At 34.6% G+C, this 19,925-nt stretch overlaps 2 protein-coding genes across 3 annotated transcripts; both read right to left on the bottom strand.

Annotated features, from left to right (window-relative positions):
* Positions 1 to 1,010: 1,010 nt before the first annotated feature.
* LOC118050759 (T-complex protein 1 subunit gamma) lies at positions 1,011 to 5,095 on the bottom strand. Its single transcript, XM_035061204.2, has 10 exons — positions 4,922 to 5,095; positions 4,557 to 4,829; positions 4,395 to 4,463; positions 4,184 to 4,255; positions 3,707 to 3,780; positions 2,464 to 3,126; positions 2,240 to 2,365; positions 1,981 to 2,085; positions 1,802 to 1,876; positions 1,011 to 1,526 (listed from the first exon to the last, which is right to left on the bottom strand). Exons 1-10 carry the CDS (start codon positions 4,944 to 4,946, stop codon positions 1,338 to 1,340), a joined length of 1,671 nt encoding a protein of 556 aa, XP_034917095.1. The 5' UTR covers positions 4,947 to 5,095; the 3' UTR covers positions 1,011 to 1,337.
* An 862-nt stretch (positions 5,096 to 5,957) lies between these two features.
* LOC118050758 (uncharacterized) lies at positions 5,958 to 16,534 on the bottom strand. Of its 2 annotated transcripts, none has more exons than XM_073408869.1 (20): positions 15,873 to 16,534; positions 15,646 to 15,708; positions 15,412 to 15,566; positions 15,260 to 15,338; positions 15,109 to 15,168; positions 14,884 to 14,988; positions 14,645 to 14,755; positions 13,736 to 13,777; positions 13,468 to 13,563; positions 13,202 to 13,389; positions 11,910 to 12,199; positions 11,684 to 11,805; positions 11,516 to 11,558; positions 11,351 to 11,442; positions 9,340 to 9,388; positions 8,673 to 8,743; positions 8,441 to 8,560; positions 7,826 to 7,926; positions 6,769 to 6,814; positions 5,958 to 6,398 (listed from the first exon to the last, which is right to left on the bottom strand). In XM_073408869.1, the coding sequence occupies exons 1-20, from the start codon at positions 16,035 to 16,037 to the stop codon at positions 6,333 to 6,335; spliced, it is 2,064 nt and encodes a 687-aa protein (XP_073264970.1). In that variant the 5' UTR covers positions 16,038 to 16,534; the 3' UTR covers positions 5,958 to 6,332. The 2 variants fall into 2 exon arrangements, with proteins under 2 accessions (XP_073264970.1, XP_034917094.1); XM_035061203.2 differs by having other exon boundaries at positions 15,260 to 15,322; positions 15,411 to 15,566; positions 15,873 to 16,533.
* Positions 16,535 to 19,925: the final 3,391 nt, after the last annotated feature.

The raw sequence follows: 19,925 nt of genomic DNA, 5'->3' as shown, positions 1-19,925 counted from the left end.
GTTATCCCGATCTCATTACTTGGACTATAGGTTTTGAGAGTTAATCCAAGTGGGCTCACCCTTTATTATCTAGTTTACATGTTTATCATTCAACCTCAAGTTTGCTCGAGCCTATTTTTTTTTTCTTTTTTATTTAATTAGATATTTCCTAAGGTTTTTATCCAAGGTTATCATGATCATTTAAAAAAAAAAAAAAATACTTGTTTACCATCATTACAAAGTTTGTTTTTATCATTTCATTAAAATAAAATCGCAACCCGGTCCAGACTATAATTTGATCTTTATTCTTTTGATTTTTTTATCCTTTTGTTAAATTTTTTAATTTTTAATTTAACCCTCCGATCAAAACATTTATCTTGCCCTCTAATTTATTTTTTATTTGATTTTCATCCTTATTCTTTTAATTATTATTTTTATTTTAGATTATTCATATAATTGATTATTATTCAGCATTGAATTTGTTGGATTGAACTTTTATGTTTTTTAATGTATAATACTTCTACTCCAATAATTTATGTCAGGAGTTTTAAAAAATTATTTATCCCATGCTTTTCAAATCAGAATAAGTTTGAAATGAGATTCATTCAGGTGTGTTAAATCTTTTTCTATTTTATAAATATATAAAAATAAAATTATTTTTTAAAATAATCAGCAGGTTTTGCCGAGGGTTTTCCTGGACTAATTATTTAGTCAAAAATATATCCTGAATTATTAGATTTTTATTATTTTTTAAAAAACATACTTACAGAGACTTAACACAGACCGGCAGCATTGCGTGGACCACGTCTACCAGTCACGTTTTGAGCTAGCATGCTTTCTCAATTATTTGCTTTCGTCCTTTGGATTTTGCACAAAGGGATAAGCAGAACCCCTTCGTTCCGTGGCTCTTCATCATCGTTCCTCATCTATCACACAAATAGAAATGCTGCCCTTCACCGAATCTTGGCAAAACTTTGGAGGTGCCTGTCTGGGGACTCACCACTTTGCATAATTTATAATACCTAAAATCATACAACAAACTCCCAAAGCAAGTATTTTCTTTCAAAGAGATGCGTAAGACAAGAAGAAAGCAAAAAAGAACAGAAAAGCGAACCACGTCAATACAGTTCATGTAGATGAAGAAATTCAGACTGGACACTACCACTAACTAATAAGAGTAGCATACAATAACTATATATGCTCCACAACACCGGCAGGCAGATTCAGGCAAATAGGCCCAAAACTTTGAAGAAACGTACTCCCTAATCAAAACTTGAATAGAACAGCTGAAGAAAGGAAACTGGCTTTCTTTTGTCAAATACTTGGAGGAAAGTCAGTTCAAATAGTAACTAACATCTTCAGTCGGGAAGTATCTGCTCGCTGTCTGCATCAGCTTCCGTCTCAATCTTTGGCTTGGATGGACCCTGGGCTCCAGGGGCCTGCTTCTTCTTGATTCCACTCACAATGTCATCAATTCTCAGAAGCATGCAAGCGGACTCAATTGCTGTTTTGAAGGTTTGTGCTTTGACATTGTATGCATCCCATATCTGATGACACAGGCAGATGGTTATCAAAACAAAACAGATTTTGTGGACTTTTTAGAATTCAATCATCACCATCACCATAGCATATCTATCTAGTTAACTTTATATAAGAATATGTGAGGACAAAGATAAGGTAATCATATCACAGACGTACAAGGACCAAACCAATCAGCTATGGGGATTAAACTACGATGCAAAAGAATGTTTGCATAAAGGGGTCATTATCTGACCTCCATTTAAAGAACAAAGCAACAAGACTTGAAACTACAATATTATACCTTCCTCTCTTTCATATCAGTAATTTCACCAGTGTTCCCATCTATGCCAATCCATGCATTTTCACCATTCGCATGCTGCAGTAATGAATTAGACACAAAATAACCAGAAGATGGATGAGTGGAATCTGTAGGCAGAGCTTTTATTCTGCAAAAGCATACTACAAAAAAAAGGTTCATACCTTCCCTTGCAGAGCAGTCATGGTTCGGATCACATTAACACCACAATTCTGAGCCAATGTCCTTGGTATAGCCTCAAAAGCTATAGCAGCAGCTTCATAAGGCCACTGTTTCACAACCAATAGAAATAACATTAAGGAAAATCATGTTAGCTATAATACATATCCGAATTTTATCCTCAAAAAAACTTGCGTAACAGTTGGTCAAATCTAAAACTTATTGAAGGGTGATCCATTGGTGCAAGAGATTTTAACCATTCACCTTTTCTATGCCTTCAATGGATGAACTTTTTTGCTTCAGAGCAGCAGATACAGTTAATTCTGTAGCACCCCCACCAGGAAGGAGTTTTGGATTCTTGAGTATATTTCTTGCTACAGACATGGCATCCTATATTGAGAACAAGATTTAGAACATCAGATGGTTGAGGAATATTTAAAAAAAAAAAAACACAGAGAGAGAAGTTTGGCAGTTAAACCATTCATTACCTGCAAGTTTCTTTCCACTTCATTCAGAAGATCCTTGCTAGCACCTCTCAAGAGAACAGTACAAGCCTTTGGATCTTTGCAATCAACAATGAAAGCAAAGAATTCATCCCCAATTTTCTTAACCTCAAATAAGCCAGCCCCAGTACCAACATCAGACTCTTGCAACTCATCTGGCCTGTTAACAATGGTGGCCCCACATGCCTTGGCAATTCTGTTATTATCAGTCTTCCTCAGCCTCCTGATTGCACTAACACCAGCTTTGCTCAGATAGTGGCATGCTAAATCACTGAGACCTTTCTCTGTGATTACCAAATCCGGTTTGAACTTAAGTATCTGCACACACATGTTCTCTATGTATTCCTCTTCCATTTTCAACAGGACTTCCCAGTCTTCTTCTCTAACCAGCTCGGCATTTGTCTGGTTCTCTCCTTTCTTATATTCAACAGGGCAATCAAGAAGAATAATGCGCGGGTTGGGAATTTTTCTTTTCATTTTTCCTGGGGCAACCACATCTTTGTTAAACATAACCCCTTTAAGAACCTTCGAATCTTCCAACTGGCTGCCAGGCACCTTCTCAACCTTAATGTATTTCTTAATGTCAACTTCCCGCAACCCTTGGCCAAGGTCAACACCAACTGTTGAGGTGGCATCAATTGCTAGATCCTAGAAGTTAGGAAGTACTTAGCATAAAGGAAGTAAAATTTGACCAGATAAGAACAAGGCATGGGACAATGATTAATGTTCTCGGTACTCCCTGTATTCAGATTATTTTAAAACCAAGGCAGGAAATAAGGAAATGCAATAAAAATATCAGCACCGCATCACCAAATACTGTGCTTCTGCTTCTTTTTTATGGAAGTGTCGTCTATTCATCAGCAAGGAAATAGTTTCAATGAATAGTCCAACTTTATTCAACTATGTTTCCTTCTAGTAGCAACATGGATTCATTGTTTGCATAAATATTCCTCATCCACAATTCATTAAACGAAGAATGCAAAATTTACACATCTCAAAGGTCTTCACTTTGTTATAAGCAGAGACAAAAACACAAAGTGAACCATGCATAATCATATCAAACAAAGAGATTGAAATCTCACATTTAAAAGCATCCAATAAACTTGGATAGTTAGACATCCCAAATGAGAGTATTAAGAAATTTCACGGTTCAGATAACAGAAAAGACCAAAACAGAAGTCAACAAAATGCCATGTGTATAAGCCATTAGAATGCGAAGGATACTTACAGCAATTAAGTCCCCAAATTGACTAGTGAACTTTGTGCCAATGCAACTCTTGACCAGCCCCAACATTGCCAGACCTGTCATATATGTCCATAAGTTACTAAAACAACCCAACCAAAAGGATAATTTTTCAGCACCCCGTAATGACCCTACAATCCTTTGTATTATATGAAATGAGTACATTCCCGGTAAAAAGAGTCCAACTCCTACAACAGGGTGTTCTTTATAAACCTTCATCTTTATCTTTTTCATATTAAGAAAGAAAAAAAAAACTGGTAAGGAAAGGGTGAATATTACAGATTCCAACTAAGAAAAACACCAACCACTAATCCTCTCCCTCAATATAAACTCAAATTAAAAACATAACAAGATTCAACCATTGACCAAAAGTAGTAAATTGAAACGGAAATAACACCACCAACAAAAAGGAAGAATCTTGATAAACAATAACAATCAGAAAGTTAAGGAGCAACAACTTACGATCGTTAACATCAATGGACACAGCAATTTTGTCAAGCACGGCAATAGCATCCTCCAGAGCTTTACTGTAGGCTGCAGCAATGGTAATAGAAATAATTAACAAATTGAGTTAGTTAGTTAGTGAGAAAGAAGCTGATGATCCATAAAAAGCATAATTAATTTTATTATAAAAAGAAAGATGCAGGACTAGTAGTAGAAGTAGTTAAGTTACCTCGGCAAATGACAGTAGGATGATAGCTCTTTTCGATGAAAGCTTCAGCAACATGAAGCATCTCTCCTCCTATTTTCATTCATCCAATTAAAATCAGTAGTGATAGGTTCAATAAGTTGTTTTCTTTTAAAAGGAAAAAAAAATACACGAGGTGGTACCGACCTAGAACAATGACAGAGGTCGTTCCGTCACCGACTTCTTCGTCTTGAGTGCGACTCAATTCAATCATGGATTTGGCAGCAGGATGAGCCAGATCTAACTCACGGAGGATTGCATTGCCGTCGTTGGTAACGACAATACCACCGCTGGCATCGAGGAGCATCTTCAACATGGACCGCGGACCTAAGGTGGTCCTGATGATATCGGCAACTGCCTTTGCAGCCTGTATGTTGGCATGATGTACCTTCGTTCCTGATTCTCGTTTCAACGAATCCCCTGCAGCAGCGGCCAAACATTTTTCATTTATTATTGTGATTGTTATTTTTTTTCTAATATTTGAAAGAAGAAATTAGGGTTTTAGAACTTACTGAGAACGAGAACTGGAGCGTGCATCCTTTCTTTTCGTTTGTTTAGGTTATACAGGTAGAAAAACCCTAGAAAAGGAGACGAGGGGAGAAGAAGATACGGACTGTCAGTGTGCTTGTATGTTTAAACTTTTAAGTGCCTGCCTCCTCTTAAAAACGAAAAATGGCTGCCAGCCCTCCCTCGGTGGGTTGGGTAAGCTTCTAGACTCGAAATGCACTCACTTAGAGTAACAACGCCTCAAACCGATGTCGTTTCTACACCCAACAATATAGGAACGCGGCCGGAGGTGAGGAAGAGAAGAGGGTTTGGAGCCCAGCCCAACAGCCCACTCAATCAAATTCTATTTTTCTTCCTATTATACAGGCACAAATTACTTATTGGGCTTACAACTTGATGAAAACACCGGATCCAAGTTTTGCATGGATGAATTCAGAAATCTAATTAAATGAAAAGGACAAAAAAAATATATCCTCATTTTTTAGAAAACAAGATTTTGTTTGTAGGAATTAAAAAAGAAACTAAAAGTGTCAGTAATATGAAATATTTCCTGTGTTCGACACTGCGCGGTAACTCTTCTTTTTTATATGCTAATGTCAAAAAAAAATGCTGAAAAACACATTATTTTAATTCATTTTAAATCAAAAAACAATTTTTAAAAAGATTTGCTTTCATTATTCCTTATTATACAAATTTTGGATTTTTTTCAACAGATTTTTTTTCTTATTCTTATTTCAAAAGCTCAAAATATACATATACTCCCCGCTACAGCCCTCCTCTGCAACAGAGAAGGTCCAGCCTTCGGGGCTGTCAAATGGCCTGAAAACAATTTCAGGCGTCTCACCACCACCACGACGCTTCCCCCCACGAAAGAAATGCAAAAGCATCGTAGCCTTCATATCTCCCTCCAAATCACGCCTCACTCTCAGTTGACTTGATGCATCTCTACCGTAATAGATACACAGCATGCTATATAACGCTGATCGCTGCATTTCCCAAATTGAAAGCATGAAACTCGACTGGCATCCACCTATCTATCCCTTCCCTAAGTGGTCTCTGATACGAGTTTTTATTTTTTATTTTTTGAGACAAAAAAGAATTTTACATACGTACCAAGTTGAATACAACCCATCTTCAAACTGCTGTGTGTGAGAAGTTCTAAGCAGAAGAATACAGTTGGATGGAAGAGGCTGAGATTTCGTAAAAGCCACCTCGATCTTCACTTCATGGCTACATCGGGTTAACTTCCCCAATCAACACGGTTTCTCTTTCCTTTAAAATGAGTTTCTAATTACAAAATAGAGTAAGCTGAGAGACTAGTATGACAAGAAATAAGCACTAATGCACTTGCAATTACAACTCAAGCTCATCATTGCATACAACAGATTGTACACAGGATTCAAGGAGTTCAGAATGCTATTCCCAGGCTTGACGTCTCAAAAAATGTAGACCTCTTTTCTTTCCTTTCCTTCTTTCACCAAACTGCAACAGCCAAAAAGAGTGAAAATCCTGTTTTAACTCAACAGAGTTGTTCTTTCATACATTATCTTATTGTGAAAGAACAGCTTTGAATGAAGCGTCCACAGAATCAGGCAACCCTTCGAACGGAAAGAGCATACGACAGCTAATGAGTTGCACTACCACATTTCTCAAAAAAACCCTTTCATCACCCCAACCCCAACACTCTCACATTCTTATAAACCCCAATGCTACATATACCAGAATGCATAATTTGTAATGTAGCTTGCATTATATATTGCATAGATAGATATACATGGCACATACAAGTCACAGAATTCCATGAAATTCACAAAGAAGAAGAGGGCAGAAAAGAAAGGTACAAGAACCATACCTGTTTGATAAATAATCTCAACGTGAGAACAATTGTATCTCTTGCGCTGCAAAAAAGAGTGCATGAAAGGTTAAGCATCTGAATAGGACAGGAACAGCAGCAAAATTTGGAATTAGCAAACTATATAGTGTTGCAGCAAGTAGGAAGGAGGCGTACGGGATAAAGGATCAATGGAATCTAAAAACAAAGGAAAAGAAAAATCAAAAACCTTTAGAGACTGCTCAAAAGCCAAATGTAACCTCATGATCAGGGACAAACTTGGCCAGTGTCAAGGATCAACAGTAGGCTAGCAAATTATGGCACTTCCAACTCAAAACAATCCTAAGGTTTACCAATTGCTTGGGCAGCCAAAGCTAAGTTCATGGTTTAAGTCTTGAGAACAACCAGTTTTATACCTTGCTCCAACAAAGCCATGGATTAAAACCAGTTTCATGTCATGCCTTGACAGAACCATGAGTCGTGCATGATTGTAATTTCTTTTAATATTCAACCTGTTCTTTTCCATTCCATTTTCAACATTATAATGCATTAACTTTCTTGAAGCAACACTTCAAATAAATAAAAAGAAAAAACTTCTTTAGAAGCCACTAGCCATCAAACATAACCAAACCAACTCTACAAAAAGTACAAGTGGATACAAATATAGCTGTTTGAGACTTTAATCTCCCTTTCATATCATATGTAATCTTACTGATGCATTCAGATCCAGACAGAGAAAACTTAGATTCCCTTTTCCATTAAATGACAGATTTTGAGGTACTCCCAAGAGTTCTGTTCCCATCAATTACTTTTTCTAGGGGGGGGGGAGAAAGAGGATATATGCTTTCATTTAAAATAAATTAATGACATGAAAATTATCATAACCATCCACATAATCACGACAAATCAAAATACTTGAACCTTTAGCAATCCAGTTCTGTAATTTTGTTTTATTCTCTATATTATGCACCATATTCATAATTATATGGAAGATAAACGTAGATCTTATTTCTTTTACTTTTTGACCATGGTGGAGGAACAGGAAGAAAACCCAAGGACAATAAAAATTCCAACTTACTAGACAATATCTGTTGACCTGTCATCTGCTTGTAAGAGATACTGATGGCCAGTAGAATCAGTTAATATAAATTCTAAAGCATGTCCGTAGGGAATTGTAACCTATAGAGGGAGAAAAAAGAGAAGATTATGAGAATAACATAATAAGACATCAACCACCTTTGTGATTTTGGAAGATAAACAATTGGCAAAAGGATGGTAATCTTCAATGACTGAGAGCATGAACCCAGCACCATTAAACTTGCAAGACTCACAAGATGATCACAAACACAGGGAGCCTTTGTGCAGACTTAAATTCCATTTAAATGAAAAATCTTGGTATTATCATCATATCAGGTTCAACAAGTGCAAGTCAATTAATCATAACTACAATAATTGAAACTAGCTATTGCCATTGCTGTGTTTTGCCACTTTCCTCCAGAAAGTGTGTGCATATACTGCAAGATATAAGTGTCCATGCACATGCACTATGCATTAATCGATCTTCATCCATGTAATTTCTTGACGAGAAATTTGCTGGATAAAGATCAACAAAAAAGTGTGTAGAAAGGTCCATGGCATACCGCATTAGATTGCAAGGCCTTTCATACAAATTAAGAGGACGAGAGGAGCTTACACTTATGGTTGGTGAAAACTTCTCAGTGACAACCACACCCCCAGTAGATTCACTCTTTATACTGTAGCCATCCCTCTTAATGGCCAAAGTAGCTGGTTCCCATATATCAGTAAATCCAGTCTGTAATATCAAACACCAAATTACTATCCATCCTGTTTAAAATATGTATAAGAGGTCTTCGGTAAGACCTTGATAACAAATGTGAGAACAAAATTTGTGTATAGATTCATACCGTAAGGCCTACTTTATACGAAACATGGCCACTATAAACAGTCTTCTGTATGTGTTCATGCATCTCAGGATCTGTGACCAGGAAAGTGACAATTTGTAACATTTATCCTATGGTGAGCAACTTGACCAGAAAAAATAAATTAAGGTATCAAAATGCGAAGGAACTGTAAAGGGAACTGCAACAATTCAATGATATAAAAATATTAAAGACTAACTGTGGCCCTTAGTATAGGCTTCCAAAATCCATAAAGGAGTTGTCAGCTTGGAGCGGCCAATTTTTATGCCACCTGCAAACAGTATTAGGAAGACTTCTGTTCCTAACTTGTAAATGAGGGAAAGGTAGTTTCTAAACTGTTGCTAGCAACATAGGTGACAAATAAAGAGCTTGTATCCGTTGACCATAGGCAACCAAAGTTAAAAGAAGAAAAAGATTGGATAGGGAAGAAAAATCAAGTAGAAAAAAGATCCACATTGAATAGGGAGGGTGCAAGGATGCTTTTATAACTAATGTGAGGATCATAACAAGGGGAGAACAAGAGGACAACTTGAGTAAGCAATGTTTTTATGATGTAACAAGGGACATCCCATCAAAAAAAAAAAAAGGAAGAATAAAATAATAGAAAGTACAAAAATCCATAGAAACTGCGTGTTATAGCATAATTACTAACCATATATGATCTTTTTGTGCTCATTTGCAAAGACCTTTACAAGCTCCCCCTGGAGACATTAAGAAATAAAAAAAAGGTTATCTCACTCACAATTTATATGACAACTAAGATATGTAGCGATGACAATTGTAATCACTCAAATTAACATTTTTATCAGTACCACCCAAGAAGCGCTTCTTCTTGACCACAAAACTATCAACAAGCTAAACAAGGATAGTTATTATGCTTGTGTGCATGCATGTGCACATTCAAAGATTATGTATCTTTTGTGAATGGGCTCAAACAAAACCTCCAATTTGTATGCAGATCTAATCACCTGATTCAATATTATTCTGAACATCTTGAATATATATATATATATGCTCCAATTACTTGGACTTAGAAAAGACACGTGAAAGGATTTTCGAGTTCTTTACCCATGCGGACATGAATAAACTCAGATGCCAATATGCAACCTGATGCAATCCCTCTCAAGAGCGCATGCACACGCCCACACACTCAAAAGCAGATGTAGCTCAATTCAATTCAAATGCATAGTCAATAGACTAATGTACAGTGTGGAGAAAAGTAAAACAAAAAAAAGGCCTACATAACAGCAGGTATGCAGCAGAACATCAAGAGACACTTAGCAAACCTATTCCTTTACATTACCAACCTATCACAGTTGTAAAACCTATTGCACATGGAAAGGAAGCCTATCTCACAGAGACAACCTCCCGTCTTGCTTTCTTTGTTTTTAATCTTAAATCAACTTCTGACAATTTTTTACCAAAATTCTTGTTAAATTCCGATGCTTTGTTCTTCAAGCATCAAGATCCAAGCAAGCTATACCAGCAACTGTCACAAAGAAGTATATTGGCCCAGCCAGCAAAGGGCATAAGCCAAATCAATAATTAAAACCTGTATTAAAACAAGAGAACCAGTACGACCATACAGCCCTAAAACTGATGCAGAATGAGCTCAAAGCATGTTAGGACGCTAACATGAGAACGGGAAATTGTGGAGGTGTATATCTGACAGCCTATTAGGTTGTTTTGAATTTTTTACCAAGCTCTGCCAAATGTTGGTCTTCAATGGCCAAGGAGCTAAAGTTTAGTTTTCCAGCAATAAGAGGAAGCAGATAGCAGAATTGAATAAGATAAAGGAGATAAAGAAGAGAAGGCGCTAGAAAATCCATCAATAAGAGAAAGGAGATGGAGATAGAAAACATGAGAGATCCAAGATGGGGAAAGAGAAATAGAAGCAGCAGTTGGCATTTTCTAAGTTGTACATCTACATCTGCAAAGGAAAGGGAAAATCTCATATAGGAAGTTCTACAAAGACTGAGGATCTTAACCTCTTCCTGATCATCCTGTACAGCTGAGAGTCTAAACTCAGCATGTGCTTGGTATTTTCCACTCTAAGCAGCAACCCTTGCATGTGAATTAAGAAGAAGCCTAAACTATATATCCCAGGAGATGAGGTAAAATTAACTATAAGATCTAAAAAAGAACAAAAAATGAAAATAAATAAATATATATATATATATACACCTTATCAAATTTAATCAGACTGTTGGTGGTGCAGGACGAATGAAAGCTTTTCAAATTATTTGCTTAAGAAATTTTGAGATTATTTTATTTCATTTAGAATATATTTCATAAATCTAGCTATATTCAGTATGAGTTAGAAGTTTTATTTTGTTCAAGACTCTATTCTATTTCCAATCTTACTTCAGGATTTCATTAGGTTTTTAGTGTGTGTATAAGAGCACTAATCTAATGCTAAAGAGGTTGAATTTAGTTTGATAAATGTGAAGCCTTTGTTTTTTTGCTATGGTATTCTTCTATTTCTTTCCCTTTCTTCTATCCTCTCCTAAATCTTATCTCTGTCCTGGTTCTACATCACCCAGCTTGTCATAGGAACTTGGAAACCCAAAAAGAAAACCAGACAAGAAAAAGACACAACCACACATGAAGAACCAACTATTGCAAGCACATGAGAAACACCAGCCCAAACTGATAACTTATACCTTGCGCTTCCTGTCATCCAGAGGCTGGACTTCTATAGCAAGGTAGGTTTCAACATCATCAGCAGTAACTAGATAGTTTGGTTGTTTTGCTCCTGCAACCAGAAACTCATTAAGAAACAGCCTTGAGGTAGAGGAAAAAAAAGAAGAACGAAAAAGAGAGTATACCTTCAATGTAATGAACAGATCCATCTTCCAAATGTCGTACCCACTACCAATGAAGAAAGAGGAGATTGTGAGGAACATTAACATTCTACCCAGATGCTTCCACATAAAGTTCAAGAAACTGCAACCAAAAGCGCTAATGGATGGAGAATTTAAGTGAAAGAATCACACCTCAAAATTACAACTGGTTGTTCCATTGATGGAGTATCCGCTTGCCTGGAGTTCTCTTCCTGGAAGTGCTTCGCCTGAAATTTGGAGGCCCTCTATTGCTGGTAATGGATCATCATCTGCAGCTGCATATCATAATACATCCAATGGGAATGTTCAACAACAATACTTAACTAAAAAATTTCTTGGAGAAGAATGTCTCGAGCTTCCAACAACACTACAGTCTCACCCTCAGAAAAGGAAGAAGGAGGTTCTTCGAGAACTGGAGGCAGGTAAGGAGAATATGAGGAGCCAGGATCATCCAATGTATTTGAGTATAGAGGGTTTCCTGATCCCCAATTAGCTGGAGGTTCTCTCTCGTTCAGTTGTCCCTCTGCTTCAGGATCATCTATCTCACTGTTGCTGACAGGGTCGCGAAACATGACTTGTTTATTGGTTGTTTCTTCACCATAATGAATAGCCTGTGCATCGACCCTGGAAACTGTAAAATGTGTCGGAGTATCATGAGCTGCTGAATTCCTGGTAAAAAGCAAATGTCACCGGATCAAGACCAGCTTGTATAAGCAGTAATCGTTCCATGTATAACACAATTTTTATAATGAGAAATTAACAAGAAAATTCACAAGAAATCCCTCAAAGAAACAGGAAAAGCCTGTACAAATCTGAATAAATGAAGAAAAATAAGTTCGCTGCCAGAGGCAAGAAGGGGAAAGGGAAAGATGAAGACAAGTATGCATGATTGAGATAAATGGATTGCAAAAGTTGATCTAAAGAATTTCTATATATACACGGCTTACACTGTTAGGGATTTGCATGATGCAGCAGCCAAATTATAAGAATTCTATTGCTAAGAGAGTCTAATTTTTGGTGAGGCGAAAGGTTGTACAACCTTTGAATTTTACTTAAAATGGTGGAGTACAACAAAGTCAGAAGAATGAATTCAATCAGAAGGAAATATGAGGTCTCCAATGCTACCAAATATTCTTTGGCTGTTTACTACCTAGACATCAACCCTGACCAAGCATGGGTCTCTTGTGTGGATCCACAAGTTCAGTACAGTTTGTTTCCAAGGTTTCTCAAGTATATCAGAGGAAGTATTTTTAAACAAAATCAGTTTACTAGCCTTTGTTGGCTCAAGTTGCAGAGCTTTTAAGGATTTTCATATGGAACACATCTTGAAAATAAGAAGCATAAAAAGAAGAAATTTTATGAAGGAATAAGAAGAATAATGAAACATGAAAGATGAATTAAAGTTTAGGCAAAGCTCATAGCACACAATCATTCTCTCTTTTCGATGATCAGAAGCTAGCAAGTGCTTTTGTTTTAAAAAAGAAAAGTTGATGATGCTATTGTAAAAAGCACAATATTTTCCAATGAAGGAATGGAGATTTCATTATTTAGAAAAAAAAATAAATCATAAAAATGACCAATTGATGCAAGAATTTAATGAAAACAGAACCCACCGACAAATGCAGAGTGTACATTCAGTTCACAGTAGCAGTCTCCATTGACCAGGCTCACCTGCTAGCAAGAGGTGAATACCTCCCTGCATTATCAAGATCCAGATTTTTTGCAGCACCTCCAGCCAAACCACTCTGATGGTGACTTAATGAATCCCAATCTGCTGCTGTCTGAGTATCAGAAGAAGTCATAGGTATCTTTCCATGGGAATATGATGGCTGTGGCACCAATTCAAGTCCACTTTTGCTCTGACATGTAAAACACATGAGCATTTAAAGAAATAATTTTGAAATGCTAGATGAAATTCCAGCAAGATATAAACATACCAAAGCAGCATGAGAAGGTGACTGTGGAGCAAAATTTGAGTGGTTCACATCTGAACGCCAAGGTGCCAATTGATACTGGGACTCCTTGAGCTTTGACTGGGACAGAAGGAAAGAAGATAATCAACACCCATTCATTCATTATGGAAATAATAAGCTGAGGAGCAAAAGATCTCAAACTCCCATAACTTAAGTTAACTTGCTAATTACAGATCACATAAGATGAATAATCTTGAACTAGCTATAACAACCTCTGGTCTGCATAACATACCTCAGTACGAATAAGCTTCTCCTGGAGATGTCTGAACAGCACCTACACAATAAAACTTCAGCTGGTAAACAACAAACAAGTGATTTTATAGCATGCATAAATGAAACAACAAGAGAGAAAAGGCAGGTGTTTAAGGTCAGCTTCAGAAATGCTTCAAAGTGATGTCACAGTTCAAAAGTTTTTTCCTGTGTGCTTTATCACCTGATCTTCTCATACGAAATAATAAAAAACAGCACCTACCATGACACATCATCGCTATCCCTGGATAGTCTCTCCATTATGTGCTTCTCCAACAAGAAAATGTTTTTCAGGGAGAAACGACATAAGGAACGAAAGGGATATTGGAAGAGAATAAGTCAAGATACTGACAAGGTCTTTCAAGTTCTCCTTTCAAAAGGAAGCTCCAGTCATATCAATCGATAGCCAGAAATATTCAAGCATCTGTATCTATACTTTTAAGAACAGAATTACAGCACATCCCTATGAAACAGCACATCTTGTATGGTAGCCATCTCTAAAAATCAAAAGAAATAAAGAAAAGAGAGCTGTGCATATTGTGATGCATTATCTTGGATTAGCAAGTAAAAAAAATTAATTAAAAGAGGAGTTTGCTAGCTAAAGAAGTTGTTTCAGCCCAGATGTGATCAGATCAGTTTATTTAATTAGACTCCTAAAACATGATGCATGTGAGTGAGCCATAGTTAGAACCTTGTCTGGTTGGAGGTCAATGCCCACTAGCAAACTTTAGTCCAAGAATAAACTTATGTCTGTCATTCTGGAGCATAAATCGCTTAAAGTGGAAAGCTTGCTCAATCCAGAATCTCCGAAAGGAGACATGATGGGAAAAAAAAATAGGGTTCTGTGTGCAAAAAATACTCAATATACCATTACAAAGCATTTGGCACTGACCTTAACATTGCTAACAATAGACTGAGCATCAAGAACTGGTGGCTGCAAAAAATACTCTGCGAGAAGAGGCAGCAATGACGATACAAATGCGGATCTTTCTTGCTGTGCAGCCTAAAGAATCAAAGGATTAAGTCAAATTCTCTGGTTTAAAGTTGGATAAAACAGTGAAAATATCCAAGAAAGAAATAGAAAACATAAAATCAGCCCCAAAACAATGAAATAAAAAAGAAGAGACCTACTTGCAATTCATATGTCAGACGTATGTTCTCCTCGATTATATCTTGTCTGTATGATAGAGCTTTTGATGCAGCATCAACAAGGTCCTGTTGCTGTTGATCAAAGGCCTGGCAAAATGAAATTCATTTAAAATTTGTGTGAAATACTCTTCAAAAAAACTAGAAGAGAAAGGGATGGGAGGGGGGGGGTTCTTGATCAAAGCAAGGAAGGAAAAAAGGTACACTTGCCAGTCGCATGTAAGCAATGCGCTTTTCCAGAACATACTTTTCATTCCGAATTTGTGCTTCCTATAAACAAAAACCAAATTACTCAAATGAATTTCCATGATGTAATGTGAACATAGAGTGAGCAAATGATGATTAGTTAAGTTAATTCTACCTTGACAGAATAGTCAGCAAGATGTTTCCTTAACTGCATAATCTCTTCTTCATTTTCACGAACCTTGAGAGCAAAATCCCAACAAATATAAAAAGTTTCACAAGTCTAAGAGTTAACAAAGGAAAAGTTTTGCAGAAGCGCATGCAGATACCTGCTTCCAAAGAGTACTCTGGGTGGCAGGATCCCCGTTGTTGGGAACCAGTACACTGGTAGGATCACCAGCAACAGCAGATGATGCTGATTGATGAACCTGCTCGTTCCATTGATCAACAGAATGAGACTTTTCAGTCAAAGGTTCATCTATTTTCTGCCAAACAAAAAAGGCCAAGTGTAAGAGAAACAGTTCTCCATTGTAATGAGAAAGGGTTGAAATCCACAGTAATTACATATTTTTCAAGTTGCTGATTCTTGCTCTGAAGTTCAGACCTCAATAGCGTATTCTCTTCAGCCTGACAACAAAATCATTGGCATTAAAATCCAACATGGTTACTGATTATACACAATAATTGGGTGCAAGGTATAACCAGGGTTTGGCAGATAATTAGATAAACAGGAAATGTTTGAATTGAAAGTAGCTCATTGTAAGAATGGATCTATTGTCGGGGGAGAAAACCTGTTGCCTGATGGTAGCCTCGGCAGCTTCGACTGCTTTCATGACCTGAAACAAGCTGTTGTTGTTGTTGTTGTTGTTGTCGTTTTGGCTGGAGTCATTATTATTATTGAAGGATAATCCAGATAGCTTATCTGCTAATTTCCTTTCGTGACCACCGTTCTCCATCTTCTTCGTCTCCCTCCCAGTCTTCCAATTCCAATCGCGCTCCTCCTCCTCCTCCTCTACTGCTACTAATACCTAATACTGGCGGAGCTCGTATTTCCCAAACCCTAATTTATATTATAAAACACTACTAGAAAAACAAAAAATCGAGAGAGAGAGAAAGAGCGCCTCGATTAGATTTTTCAAGAGTAATTCTTTGTGTGCTTGTAATAATACTAATGATGATGTGCGTGTTAATGAAGGCACCCCAAAATCTACTCCCAGACAGCCACGATGCTCGTCATCATCATGACGCCTTTTTTTATGTCCTTTTCCTGAATTAAAAAAAAAAAAAAAAAACTTCTATTTTTCCAAACTAAACCTTTTGAAATGAAAAATAAATAAATTCTATCTTGACATAATTCTATCTGCGCCCCTATATCTATAGCAAAATAGATAACCTCCATGAGACCAGATCAAGCCGATGGACGACGACGACCATCACCATCACCATGTGTATTAATCTATCTCTTATTATGCCGTTGATGTAATTATATATTAACTTGATATGACTTGATTTATTCTTTTTCCAATAAGAAAACTGACCAAAATGAGATAAAGAGAAGTTCGGGTATATTTAGTAATGTGATAATTTTTATTGTTGTGATTTAAAAATATTAGTTTTATAAAAATTAATTTTAGTTGAGATTTATTTTATAAATTAAATGTTTGGTTAAAATTGTGATTGAAATTAAAATAAAAAATAATTTAATATATTTGGTTAGATTTTGTTTATTTTTGTGTTTCAAAAACGTTTTTTTTTAATTGAATTTTTTTATATTTTATTTAATTCAAATTAATTTTTTTGATGTTTTTAGATTGTTTTAATTTGCTGATATAAAAAATAACTTTAAAAAAATATTATTTTGATTTATTTTGGAGGACAAACACTTTGAAAAACATTCACTATCTACTTTCAAACACCTCCTTTATATGCTTCTCGTATTGAGGTTTAGAAATAAAATTACTTAAAAAACATATATTAATATTGAAGTTAATTTTTTATGACGTTATTAGTTAAATTGAAATGTATTTTAGTTGTTTTTTTTAATTAATTTTTTTAAAAAAAAAAAAAACCATGATCACTCCTTTTTGTTTATTTGTTCAATGCATAAGCTGTTATGGGATAAGACAAACTTATTTGATCTAGTAGGGTCTATGAACCAAATATCGACTTTTTCTTGTTTTTTTAAAAATGTTTGTGGTCTCTTGATTTTTTTTTTTAACTCCAAGATTTTTTTTTTTTTTGCCACGGTGTAGGAAAGGTCACGAGACTAGTCAATTTCTAAAAGAAAAATAAATAGGGATTAAAGTGAATGGATAAACGGTTTTAGCGGCAAGAGATTAAAATAAAATGATGTTTGGAAATGCAGCTGACCATCTGTTTCCAAAAAAAAAAAATTATTTAAAATATGTTTTATATTTTTAACTTTTTGATATATTAATTTTAAAAATAAAAATTTTTAAAATATATATTTTTTAATATATTTCTACATACAAAATATTATTTAAAAAATAATTAATTAACTATAACTATAACTAAAACTGACACTGTAGTGCGAAATACTGTTCGCAAAAAAAAAAAAATAGTTAAGTGTTTCATTGGGCACTGTATGTGCACAATGAAACACTAATATATAAAAGGCGTGGGGAAAGCTACGGTAATTTCCCCACGCATTTTAAAGTATTAGTTAATAGTAAAAATATTATTGTTTGTTTTGTTGATATTATTTTTTTAGTATAATTAATATGAACAGAATTATTATATTTTTTCTTAATATTTTTTTTATACAATTGATAGTATTGGTGTTGAAAATATTATTAGTTTTTCTAGTCTAATTAAGAGTGTTGATCTCAAAACTATTATTATTTGTTTTCTTAATATTTTTTTTGGTATAATTAATATTATATTTTTCTTTAATATATTTTTTAGTATAATTAATTGTATTAATATAAAAAATATTATATTTTTGGAGTTATAAATAATATTATTTTATAATAGTTAATAATATTAATACTAAAAATATTATGATTTGTATTATAAATATTATTACTTTATATTTTATTGTAATTAATATTATTCATAAAATAATTGATGAATTTGAAAGAAAATGTTATATCATTTACTAATTTTACCAAATGCATTGTAATAATAATTTTATCAAATTATATTTAATTTTACACTTATTTTTATTTATAAATTACATATAAATTATTATTTGCAGGATTTAAAAAAAACTTGGATCTTGCATGGTCTAGTCTAAGGTTAGACTTGAACCAGGTTAGACAAGATCTAAAATAACTTTGTGTTGTAGCCACAACAAAACCCAAATATATTTAGAACTTAGTGTAATATGACCGATATAGGCTTCCATCCTCTTTCAAACGGGGTGTGTTTGGTATTGCGGTAACTTTTGTGGTTGTGGTTTGAAAAAAATTGTTTTATAAAAAGTACTTTTAATGGCCGTTTCAGAGTGTGGTTGCGGGTGAACCTCACCCGCAACCACACATGATAGCATTTGGTTAAGGAAAACAAAATGCATCTTGCTGGCGGGACACATTAAAATCAGAGATTGAACCGCAAGTTTTGAGAAGCAACATTTTGGTGCTTCTCGTGGTGGGAAAGGGACTCAACAGTGGAGCATGGCTCCACTGCGCATTGTTCACGTGAACAGTTTTTTTTTTTATTTTTAAATTTCCATAAAAAATTTTAAATTTTTTTTTAAAAAATTGTGTTTTACTCGAAAACTAGTATTTAATATTATTTAATAACACTATATAAATTAGAAGGATATCGCATGATGACGTAACATTTGTGAAATTTGATTGCAATTCCAATTATGTTCTTGTCGAGTCCGGCCCAATTAAAAAAAAATCAGTTTTTATTTTTATTTTTATTGTGTTCTATTCAAAAAATTAGAAGGAGATCGCTTGATGATGCAACAAAAAATTCAGTTTTTGTTGTTGCGCACTTAAGAAACCATGAAAAATATAGTCATTGTTGGATAGATTTCGTATGTGATGACATTGCACATAGTTTAATGGAATAATAAAAAATATTTGATATCAATATTATTTATTTCATGGTGTAATAACAGTAGTTGAATTAATAATATTTAAATTTAAAATCATTAATATTAATATATATTTAATTATTTTATAACCTCAATTTGAAAAGCATTTTTTTAACCGAACACATTAAACTACTTTTTTTTTTCAATCTCAATTTCAACTATAGTTTTAAGCAAACACTCATTTTTTCAAATCAACCTCAACTAAAAGTACTTTTTATAAAATAATTTTTTTCAAACCACAACCACAACAGCTACCGCAATACCAAACACACTGTTGAGGTTGATTTGAAAAAATAGGTGTTTGGTTAAAACTGTGATTGAAATTGAGATTGAAGAAAAAGTAGTTTAATGTGTTTGGTTAAAAAAATGCTTTTCAAATTGAGGTTATAAAATAATTATATATATATTAATATTAATGATTTTTAATTTAAATATTGTAAATTTAACTACTTTTATTACATCATAAAATAAATAATATTGATATCAAATATTTTTTATGATTCCATCAAACTATGTGCAATGTCATCACATACGAAATTTATCAAACAAGAACTATATTTTTCATGGTTTCTTAAGCGCACAACAACAAAAACTGAATCTTTTGTTACGTCATCAAGCGATTTCCTTCTAATTTTTTTGAATAGAACACAATTAAAATTAAAATAAAAAATTAAATTTTTTTTTACTAGGCCGGACCCGGCAATAACATAATTGGAATTGCGATCAAATTTCACAAATGCTACGTCATCATGCGATATCCTTCTAATTTATGTAGTGT

This window comes from Populus alba, chromosome 4, assembly GCF_005239225.2.
Source record: "Populus alba chromosome 4, ASM523922v2, whole genome shotgun sequence".
Classification (NCBI taxonomy): Eukaryota; Viridiplantae; Streptophyta; class Magnoliopsida; order Malpighiales; family Salicaceae; genus Populus; species Populus alba.
Note: the sequence above shows the minus strand (reverse complement) of the source record. Positions and strands in the feature narration are given on the sequence as shown.

What these genes read in the sequence shown, in the direction of transcription:
- LOC118050758 (XM_073408869.1), bottom strand. Translation starts at nt 16,037, where the DNA reads ATGGAGAACGGTGGTCACGAAAGGAAATTAGCAGATAAGCTATCTGGA. An exon ending in AGAAGCTTATTCGTACTGAG is followed by an intron (nt 13,564 to 13,735) that starts GTATGTTATGCA and finishes CTTCTGTCCCAG; the next exon opens with TCAAAGCTCAAGGAGTCCCA. An exon ending in TGGATGACAGGAAGCGCAAG is followed by an intron (nt 9,389 to 11,350) that starts GTATAAGTTATC and finishes TAATGTCTCCAG; the next exon opens with GGGGAGCTTGTAAAGGTCTT.
- LOC118050759 (XM_035061204.2), bottom strand. Translation starts at nt 4,946, where the DNA reads ATGCACGCTCCAGTTCTCGTTCTCA. An exon ending in CGCTCCAGTTCTCGTTCTCA is followed by an intron (nt 4,830 to 4,921) that starts GTAAGTTCTAAA and finishes CCGCTGCTGCAG; the next exon opens with GGGATTCGTTGAAACGAGAA. An exon ending in CTGATATGAAAGAGAGGAAG is followed by an intron (nt 1,527 to 1,801) that starts GTATAATATTGT and finishes CTGTGTCATCAG; the next exon opens with ATATGGGATGCATACAATGT.